This window comes from Electrona antarctica, assembly GCF_951216825.1.
Source record: "Electrona antarctica genome assembly, contig: scaffold_55, whole genome shotgun sequence".
Lineage (NCBI taxonomy): Eukaryota > Metazoa > Chordata > Actinopteri > Myctophiformes > Myctophidae > Electrona > Electrona antarctica.
In genome coordinates this window covers 25001-37500 of record NW_027638720.1, presented here as the reverse complement: position 1 = coordinate 37500, position 12500 = coordinate 25001, and the positions used below count along the sequence as shown (strand labels likewise).

General features: G+C 27.4%; 1 protein-coding gene across 1 annotated transcript in view; it reads right to left on the bottom strand.

Annotated features, from left to right (window-relative positions):
• Positions 1 to 12500, bottom strand: part of LOC306917775 (cilium assembly protein DZIP1-like) — a gene marked incomplete at its 5' end in the record, with an annotated part of 88109 nt that overhangs the window by 66797 nt on the left and 8812 nt on the right. Inside the window, 2 exons of the mRNA XM_079530684.1 lie at positions 871 to 933; positions 8555 to 8617. Of these exons, the coding sequence (XP_079386810.1) occupies positions 871 to 933; positions 8555 to 8617 (126 nt within the window). The remainder of the gene's footprint in view (positions 1 to 870; positions 934 to 8554; positions 8618 to 12500) is intronic.

Below are 12500 nucleotides of genomic sequence, written 5' to 3'. Positions count from 1 at the left end.
TGTAACAGACCAGCCACCTGTACCTCTATTTAAACTGTAACAGACCAGCCACCTGTACCTCTATTTAAACTGTAACAGACCAGCCACCTGTACCTCTATTTAAACTGTAACCGACCAGCTACCTGTACCTCTATTTAAACTGTAACAGACCAGCCACCTGTACCTCTATTTAAACTGTAACAGACCAGCCACCTGTACCTCATATTTAAACTGTAACAGACCAGCTACCTGTACCTCTATTTAAACTGTAACAGACCAGCTACCTGTACCTCTATTTAAACTGTAACAGACCAGCTACCTGTACCTCTATTTAAACTGTAACAGACCAGCCACCTGTACCTCTATTTAAACTGTAACAGACCAGCTACCTGTACCTCTATTTAAACTGTAACAGACCAGCTACCTGTACCTCTATTTAAACTGTAACAGACCAGCTACCTGTACCTCTATTTAAACTGTAACAGACCAGCTACCTGTACCTCTATTTAAACTGTAACAGACCAGCTACCTGTACCTCTATTTAAACTGTAACAGACCAGCCACCTGCACCTCTATTTAAACTGTAACAGACCAGCCACCTGTACCTCTATTTAAACTGTAACAGACCAGCCACCTGTACCTGGCTCTATTTAAACTGTAACAGACCAGCCACCTGTACCTCTATTTAAACTGTAACTGTACCTCTATTTAAACTGTAACAGACACCTGTACCTCTATTTAAACTGTAACAGACCAGCTACCTGTACCTCTATTTAAACTGTAACAGACCAGCTACCTGTACCTCTATTTAAACTGTAACTGTACCTCTATTTAAACTGTAACAGACACCTGTACCTCTATTTAAACTGTAACAGCCACCTGTAGACCTACCTGGCTCTTCTCAGATTCGTGCTGATCTTCCATTTCTTGCATCCTTGATTCCCATTTCCTGTCCTGAAAGAAAGAAAAGAACGTTGGTTTTGCGTTTGATTAGACCAACATCTATCTGGGCATCAGGTGTACTAATTATTATTATTATAACATCTATCTGGGCATCAGGTGTACTAATTATTTAACCCATTAGACCAACATCTATCTGGGCATCAGTTGGACTAATTATTATTATTATAACATCTATCTGGGTCAGTTGTACTAATTGTCTCCACCAGGCCGAAGGCATGGGGAGAGAGTATGTTTTGCACTCCGTCCGTCCGTCCTTCCTTCCGTCCGTCCGTTATCAGCTAATCTCCGGCACCGTTGGCCCGATCAATGCCAAACTTTGCACACACACTCCCTGGATGCCAACGATGAACCTCTGCCCCACATTATCCAGAACGGCCTGTTATAGCGCCACCATGAGGCAGCTTTTCACATGTTTTACCTAAAACTGCACCGATCTGCGTGATACGTTGCATGCACACTCCCTAGAGGCCAAGGACAAACCTTTGACCTGCATTTTCCGCATCTGCCTTTTATAGCGCCACCAGGAGGCCGACTTTTGTAAAACACATTTTTTGATATTATTACTCGATCCAAAAATCTCACAAATCTTTACACAGTATCTCTATGGTCATGTGCTCAAGTCGGATCTGTCTGATATTTCATATTCATAACATCTATCTGGGCATCAGTTGGACTAATTATTATTATTATAACATCTATCTGGGCATCAGGTGTACTAATTATTATTATTATAACATCTATCTGGGTCAGTTGTACTAATTATTATTATTATAACATCTATCTGGGTCAGTTGTACTAATTATTATTATTATAACATCTATCTGGGCATCAGGTGTACTAATTATTATTATTATAACATCTATCTGGGCATCAGGTGTACTAATTATTATTATTATAACATCTATCTGGGCATCAGGTGTACTAATTATTATTATTATAACATCTATCTGGGCATCAGGTGTACTAATTATTATTATTATAACATCTATCTGGGCATCAGGTGTACTAATTATTATTATTATTATAACATCTATCTGGGCATCAGTTGGACTAATTATTATTATTATAACATCTATCTGGGCAACAGGTGTACTAATTATTATTATTATAACATCTATCTGGGCAACAGGTGTACTAATTATTATTATTATAACATCTATCTGGGCAACAGGTGTACTAATTATTATTATTATAACATCTATCTGGGCATCAGGTGTACTAATTATTATTATTATAACATCTATCTGGGCAACAGGTGTACTAATTATTATTATTATAACATCTATCTGGGCATCAGTTGGACTAATTATTATTATTATAACATCTATCTGGGCATCAGTTGTACTAATTATTATTATTATTATTATTATTATAACATCTATCTGTGCATCAGTTGTACTAATTATTATTATTATAACATCTATCTGTGCATCAGTTGTACTAATTATTATTATTATAACATCTATCTGGGCATCAGTTGTACTAATTATTATTATTATTATTATTATTATAACATCTATCTGTGCATCAGTTGGACTAATTATTATTATTATAACATCTATCTGGGCATCAGTTGTACTAATTATTATTATTATTATTATTATTATAACATCTATCTGTGCATCAGTTGGACTAATTATTATTATTATAACATCTATCTGGGCAACAGGTGTACTAATTATTATTATTATTATTATTATAACATCTATCTGGGCATCAGTTGGACTAATTATTATTATTATAACATCTATCTGGGCATCAGGTGTACTAATTATTATTATTATAACATCTATCTGGGCATCAGTTGGACTAATTATTATTATTATTATTATTATTATAACATCTATCTGGGCAACAGGTGTACTAATTATTATTATTATTATTATTATAACATCTATCTGGGCATCAGTTGTACTAATTATTATTATTATTATTATTATTATAACATCTATCTGGGCATCAGTTGTACTAATTATTATTATTATTATTATTATTATAACATCTATCTGGGCAACAGGTGTACTAATTATTATTATTATTATTATTATAACATCTATCTGGGCATCAGTTGGACTAATTATTATTATTATAACATCTATCTGGGCATCAGGTGTACTAATTATTATTATTATAACATCTATCTGGGCATCAGTTGTACTAATTATTATTATTATAACATCTATCTGGGCATCAGGTGTACTAATTATTATTATTATAACATCTATCTGGGCATCAGTTGGACTAATTATTATTATTATTATTATTATTATTATAACATCTATCTGGGCAACAGGTGTACTAATTATTATTATTATTATTATTATAACATCTATCTGGGCATCAGTTGTACTAATTATTATTATTATTATTATTATTATAACATCTATCTGGGCATCAGTTGTACTAATTATTATTATTATTATTATTATTATAACATCTATCTGGGCAACAGGTGTACTAATTATTATTATTATTATTATTATAACATCTATCTGGGCATCAGTTGGACTAATTATTATTATTATAACATCTATCTGGGCATCAGGTGTACTAATTATTATTATTATAACATCTATCTGGGCATCAGTTGGACTAATTATTATTATTATAACATCTATCTGGGCATCAGGTGTACTAATTATTATTATTATAACATCTATCTGGGCATCAGGTGTACTAATTATTATTATTATAACATCTATATGGGCATCAGGTGTACTAATTATTATTATTATAACATCTATCTGGGCATCAGGTGTACTAATTATTATTATTATAACATCTATCTGGGTCAGTTGTACTAATTATTATTATTATAACATCTATCTGGGCATCAGGTGTACTAATTATTATTATTATAACATCTATCTGGGCATCAGGTGTACTAATTATTATTATTATAACATCTATCTGGGCATCAGGTGTACTAATTATTATTATTATAACATCTATCTGGGTCAGTTGGACTAATTATTATTATTATAACATCTATCTGGGTCAGTTGTACTAATTATTATTATTATAACATCTATCTGGGCATCAGGTGTACTAATTATTATTATTATGACATCTATCTGGGCATCAGGTGTACTAATTATTATTATTATGACATCTATCTTGGCATCAGGTGTACTAATTATTATTATTATTATTATTATTATTATTATAACATCTATCTGGGCATCAGTTGTACTAATTATTATTATTATAACATCTATCTGGGCATCAGGTGTACTAATTATTATTATTATGACATCTATCTGGGCATCAGTTGGACTAATTATTATTATTATGACATCTATCTTGGCATCAGGTGTACTAATTATTATTATTATGACATCTATCTTGGCATCAGGTGTACTAATTATTATTATTATTATTATTATTATTATTATAACATCTATCTGGGCATCAGTTGTACTAATTATTATTATTATGACATCTATCTTGGCATCAGGTGTACTAATTATTATTATTATGACATCTATCTTGGCATCAGGTGTACTAATTATTATTATTATTATTATTATTATTATAACATCTATCTGGGCATCAGTTGTACTAATTATTATTATTATGACATCTATCTTGGCATCAGGTGTACTAATTATTATTATTATAACATCTATCTGGGCATCAGTTGGACTAATTATTATTATTATTATTATTATTATAACATCTATCTGGGCAACAGGTGTACTAATTATTATTATTATTATTATTATAACATCTATCTGGGCATCAGTTGTACTAATTATTATTATTATTATTATTATTATAACATCTATCTGGGCATCAGTTGTACTAATTATTATTATTATTATTATTATTATAACATCTATCTGGGCAACAGGTGTACTAATTATTATTATTATTATTATTATAACATCTATCTGGGCATCAGTTGGACTAATTATTATTATTATAACATCTATCTGGGCATCAGGTGTACTAATTATTATTATTATAACATCTATCTGGGCATCAGTTGTACTAATTATTATTATTATAACATCTATCTGGGCATCAGGTGTACTAATTATTATTATTATAACATCTATCTGGGCATCAGTTGGACTAATTATTATTATTATTATTATTATTATTATAACATCTATCTGGGCAACAGGTGTACTAATTATTATTATTATTATTATTATAACATCTATCTGGGCATCAGTTGTACTAATTATTATTATTATTATTATTATTATAACATCTATCTGGGCATCAGTTGTACTAATTATTATTATTATTATTATTATTATAACATCTATCTGGGCAACAGGTGTACTAATTATTATTATTATTATTATTATAACATCTATCTGGGCATCAGTTGGACTAATTATTATTATTATAACATCTATCTGGGCATCAGGTGTACTAATTATTATTATTATAACATCTATCTGGGCATCAGTTGGACTAATTATTATTATTATAACATCTATCTGGGCATCAGGTGTACTAATTATTATTATTATAACATCTATCTGGGCATCAGGTGTACTAATTATTATTATTATAACATCTATATGGGCATCAGGTGTACTAATTATTATTATTATAACATCTATCTGGGCATCAGGTGTACTAATTATTATTATTATAACATCTATCTGGGTCAGTTGTACTAATTATTATTATTATAACATCTATCTGGGCATCAGGTGTACTAATTATTATTATTATAACATCTATCTGGGCATCAGGTGTACTAATTATTATTATTATAACATCTATCTGGGCATCAGGTGTACTAATTATTATTATTATAACATCTATCTGGGTCAGTTGGACTAATTATTATTATTATAACATCTATCTGGGTCAGTTGTACTAATTATTATTATTATAACATCTATCTGGGCATCAGGTGTACTAATTATTATTATTATGACATCTATCTGGGCATCAGGTGTACTAATTATTATTATTATGACATCTATCTTGGCATCAGGTGTACTAATTATTATTATTATTATTATTATTATTATAACATCTATCTGGGCATCAGTTGTACTAATTATTATTATTATAACATCTATCTGGGCATCAGGTGTACTAATTATTATTATTATGACATCTATCTGGGCATCAGTTGGACTAATTATTATTATTATGACATCTATCTTGGCATCAGGTGTACTAATTATTATTATTATGACATCTATCTTGGCATCAGGTGTACTAATTATTATTATTATTATTATTATTATTATAACATCTATCTGGGCATCAGTTGTACTAATTATTATTATTATGACATCTATCTTGGCATCAGGTGTACTAATTATTAGTATTATTATTATTATTATTATTATAACATCTATCTGGGCATCAGTTGTACTAATTATTATTATTATTATTATTATTATTATAACATCTATCTGGGCATCAGTTGTACTAATTATTATTATTATTATTATTATTATAACATCTATCTGGACATCAGTTGTACTAATTATTAATATTATTATTATTATTATTATTATAACATCTATCTGGGCATCAGTTGTACTAATTATTATTATTATTATTATTATAACATCTATCTGGACATCAGTTGGACTAATTATTATTATTATTATTATTATTATTATTATAACATCTATCTGGGCATCAGTTGTACTAATTATTATTATTATTATTATTATAACATCTATCTGGGCATCAGTTGTACTAATTATTATTATTATTATTATTATAACATCTATCTGGACATCAGTTGGACTAATTATTATTATTATTATTATTATTATTATTATAACATCTATATGGGCATCAGGTGTACTAATTATTATTATTATAACATCTATCGGGCATCAGGTGTACTAATTATTATTATTATAACATCTATCGGGCATCAGGTGTACTAATTATTATTAGTATTATAACATCTATCTGGGCATCAGGTGTACTAATTATTATTAGTATTATAACATCTATCTGGGCATCAGTTGTACTAATTATTATTATTATTATTATAACATCTATCTGGGCATCAGGTGTACTAATTATTATTATTATAACATCTATCGGGCATCAGGTGTACTAATTATTATTATTATAACATCTATCTGGGCATCAGGTGTACTAATTATTATTATTATAACATCTATCGGGCATCAGGTGTACTAATTATTATTATTATAACATCTATCTGGGCATCAGGTGTACTAATTATTATTATTATAACATCTATCTGGGCATCAGGTGTACTAATTATTATTATTATAACATCTATCTGGGCATCAGGTGTACTAATTATTATTATTATAACATCTATCGGGCATCAGTTGTACTAATTATTATTATTATAACATCTATCTGGGCATCAGGTGTACTAATTATTATTATTATAACATCTATCTGGGCATCAGGTGTACTAATTATTATTATTATAACATCTATCGGGCATCAGGTGTACTAATTATTATTAGTACTATAACATCTATCTGGGCATCAGGTGTACTAATTATTATTAGTATTATAACATCTATCTGGGCATCAGGTGTACTAATTATTATTAGTATTATAACATCTATCTGGGCATCAGGTGTACTAATTATTATTAGTATTATAACATCTATCTGGGCATCAGTTGTACTAATTATTATTATTATTATAACATCTATCTGGGCATCAGTTGTACTAATTATTATTATTATTATTATTATTATTATAACATCTATCTGGGCATCAGTTGTACTAATTATTATTATTATTATTATAACATCTATCTGGGCATCAGTTGTACTAATTATTATTATTATTATTATTATTATAACATCTATCTGGGCATCAGTTGTACTAATTATTATTATTATTATTATTAGTATTATAACATCTATCTGGGTCAGTTGTACTAATTATTATTAGTATTATAACATCTATCTGGGCATCGATTCTACAAAATGTCTAAATCATGACAGTTTTTTGAAAAAAACGTTGTTTCTGTGTCAGTGGTTCTCAAACATTTTCATGTCAAGGACCCCCAAAAGTATATGTAATCGGCCGCCGACCCCCATCTGAAAATATGTTCCAGGGACCCCCCCCCCCCCCCCCCCCAGAAGCAAAGATTTGAGATAAAACGTTCGCTCTGAAATAATATATATTCAAAGATTTGCGCCATATTTTAAACGATTTAAAAAAAATAGCAGACCTATAAGCTCGTAGTGCGGCACGCGCTACGAGCTTGTAGATCTGCTATTTTTCAATAGCTTAACAGTTTGACGGCCGCTAATTGTTTAATCCAGTGTTCCACCGCGCGTAAAACGCTATACCCGACATTTGTTTAATGCGTTTAATTCGCCTCTGCACTGTGGTTTCGTTCCACATTGTCATGGCCGCTGGTGCTTCTAATCATAACAAGCCGACGGACCATTTTTTGCCGGATTTTCGTTGTTGAAAGCTGCAAATACTTCAGCGTTTGCTCCAAAGGTAATAAAACAATCTCAGATTAAATATCGGGTAAATCGTTTTATGGAGTCAAACTGTTAAAGTATAACATAATGCTTGAAACACCAGTGGGGGTTCCCGCCCAGAACAGGTTAATTAAAGTGTGTGTTGTCTACGAGTTGATGAGAACGACGGCCTCGTTAAGCACCTGGTCCTTCTCAGATGCATGCTGGACTTTGATCTCCTGCATCCTCGACTCCCACTTCCTGTCCTGGAAAAGAAAAGGAGTTGGGTATTATTAACCCATTAATATCAACCCATTAATATTAACCCATTAATATTAACCCATTAATATTAACCCATTAATATTAACCCATTAATATTAACCCATTAATATCAACCCATTAATATTAACCCATTAATATTAACCCATTAATATTAACCCATTAATATTAACCCATTATTATTAACCCATTAATATTAACCCATTAATATTAACCCATTAATATTAACCCATTAATATTAACAATATTAACCCATTAATATTAACCCATTAATATTAACCCATTAATATTAACCCATTAATATTAACCCATTAATATTAACCCATTAATATTAACCCATTAATATTAACCCATTATTATTAACCCATTAATATTAACCCATTAATATTAACCCATTAATATTAACAATATTAACCCATTAATATTAACAATATTAACCCATTAATATTAACCCATTAATATTAACCCATTAATATTAACCCATTAATATTAACAATATTAACCCATTAATATTAACCCATTAATATTAACAATATTAACCCATTAATATTAACCCATTAATATTAACCCATTAATATTAACCCATTAATATTAACAATATTAACCCATTAATATTAACCCATTAATATTAACCCATTAATATTAACCCATTAATATTAACAATATTAACCCATTAATATTAACCCATTAATATTAACCCATTAATATTAACCCATTAATATTAACCCATTAATATTAACAATATTAACCCATTAATATTAACAATATTAACCCATTAATATTAACCCATTAATATTAACCCATTAATATTAACCCATTAATATTAACAATATTAACCCATTATTATTAACCCATTAATATTAACCCATTAATATTAACCCATTAATATTAACCCATTAATATTAACCCATTATTATTAACCCATTAATATTAACCCATTAATATTAACCCATTATTATTAACCCATTAATATTAACCCATTATTATTAACCCATTAATATTAACAATATTAACCCATTAATATTAACAATATTAACCCATTCATATTAACCCATTAATATTAACCCATTAATATTAACCCATTAATATTAACCCATTCATATTAACCCATTAATATTAACCCATTAATATTAACCCATTAATATTAACCCATTAATATTAACCCATTAATATTAACCCATTAATATTAACAATATTAACCCATTAATATTAACCCATTAATATTAACAATATTAACCCATTAATATTAACCCATTAATATTAACCCATTAATATTAACCCATTAATATTAACCCATTAATATTAACCCATTAATATTAACCCATTATTATTAACCCATTAATATTAACCCATTAATATTAACCCATTCATATTAACCCATTAATATTAACCCATTAATATTAACCCATTCATATTAACCCATTAATATTAACCCATTAATATTAACCCATTAATATTAACCCATTCATATTAACCCATTAATATTAACCCATTATTATTAACCCATTAATATTAACCCATTCATATTAACCCATTAATATTAACCCATTATTATTAACCCATTAATATTAACCCATTAATATTAACCCATTAATATTAACCCATTAATATTAACCCATTAATATTAACCCATTATTATTAACCCATTAATATTAACCCATTAATATTAACCCATTAATATTAACCCATTCATATTAACCCATTAATATTAACCCATTAATATTAACCCATTAATATTAACCCATTAATATTAACAATATTAACCCATTAATATTAACCCATTAATATTAACAATATTAACCCATTAATATTAACCCATTAATATTAACCCATTAATATTAACCCATTAATATTAACCCATTAATATTAACAATATTAACCCATTAATATTAACCCATTATTATTAACCCATTAATATTAACCCATTAATATTAACCCATTAATATTAACCCATTATTATTAACCCATTAATATTAACAATATTAACCCATTATTATTAACCCATTAATATTAACCCATTCATATTAACCCATTAATATTAACCCATTAATATTAACCCATTAATATTAACCCATTAATATTAACAATATTAACCCATTAATATTAACCCATTATTATTAACCCATTCATATTAACCCATTAATATTAACCCATTAATATTAACCCATTAATATTAACCCATTAATATTAACCCATTAATATTAACAATATTAACCCATTCATATTAACCCATTAATATTAACCCATTAATATTAACCCATTAATATTAACCCATTAATATTAACCCATTAATATTAACAATATTAACCCATTAATATTAACCCATTAATATTAACAATATTAACCCATTAATATTAACCCATTAATATTAACCCATTAATATTAACAATATTAACCCATTAATATTAACCCATTAATATTAACAATATTAACCCATTAATATTAACCCATTAATATTAACCCATTAATATTAACAATATTAACCCATTAATATTAACCCATTAATATTAACAATATTAACCCATTAATATTAACCCATTAATATTAACCCATTAATATTAACAATATTAACCCATTCATATTAACCCATTAATATTAACCCATTAATATTAACCCATTAATATTAACCCATTAATATTAACCCATTAATATTAACAATATTAACCCATTAATATTAACCCATTAATATTAACAATATTAACCCATTAATATTAACCCATTAATATTAACCCATTAATATTAACCCATTAATATTAACCCATTAATATTAACAATATTAACCCATTAATATTAACCCATTAATATTAACAATATTAACCCATTAATATTAACCCATTCATATTAACCCATTAATATTAACCCATTAATATTAACCCATTAATATTAACAATATTAACCCATTCATATTAACCCATTAATATTAACCCATTAATATTAACCCATTAATATTAACCCATTAATATTAACCCATTAATATTAACAATATTAACCCATTAATATTAACCCATTAATATTAACCCATTAATATTAACAATATTAACCCATTCATATTAACCCATTAATATTAACCCATTAATATTAACCCATTCATATTAACCCATTAATATTAACCCATTATTATTAACCCATTCATATTAACCCATTCATATTAACCCATTAATATTAACCCATTAATATTAACCCATTAATATTAACCCATTCATATTAACCCATTAATATTAACCCATTAATATTAACCCATTAATATTAACCCATTCATATTAACCCATTAATATTAACCCATTATTATTAACCCATTAATATTAACCCATTCATATTAACCCATTAATATTAACCCATTATTATTAACCCATTAATATTAACCCATTCATATTAACCCATTAATATTAACCCATTAATATTAACCCATTAATATTAACCCATTAATATTAACCCATTAATATTAACCCATTCATATTAACCCATTAATATTAACCCATTAATATTAACCCATTAATATTAACCCATTAATATTAACCCATTAATATTAACCCATTAATATTAACAATATTAACCCATTAATATTAACCCATTAATATTAACCCATTAATATTAACCCATTAATATTAACCCATTAATATTAACCCATTCATATTAACCCATTAATATTAACCCATTATTATTAACCCATTAATATTAACCCATTCATATTAACCCATTAATATTAACCCATTAATATTAACCCATTAATATTAACCCATTAATATTAACCCATTAATATTAACCCATTAATATTAACAATATTAACCCATTAATATTAACCCATTAATATTAACCCATTAATATTAACCCATTAATATTAACCCATTAATATTAACCCATTAATATTAA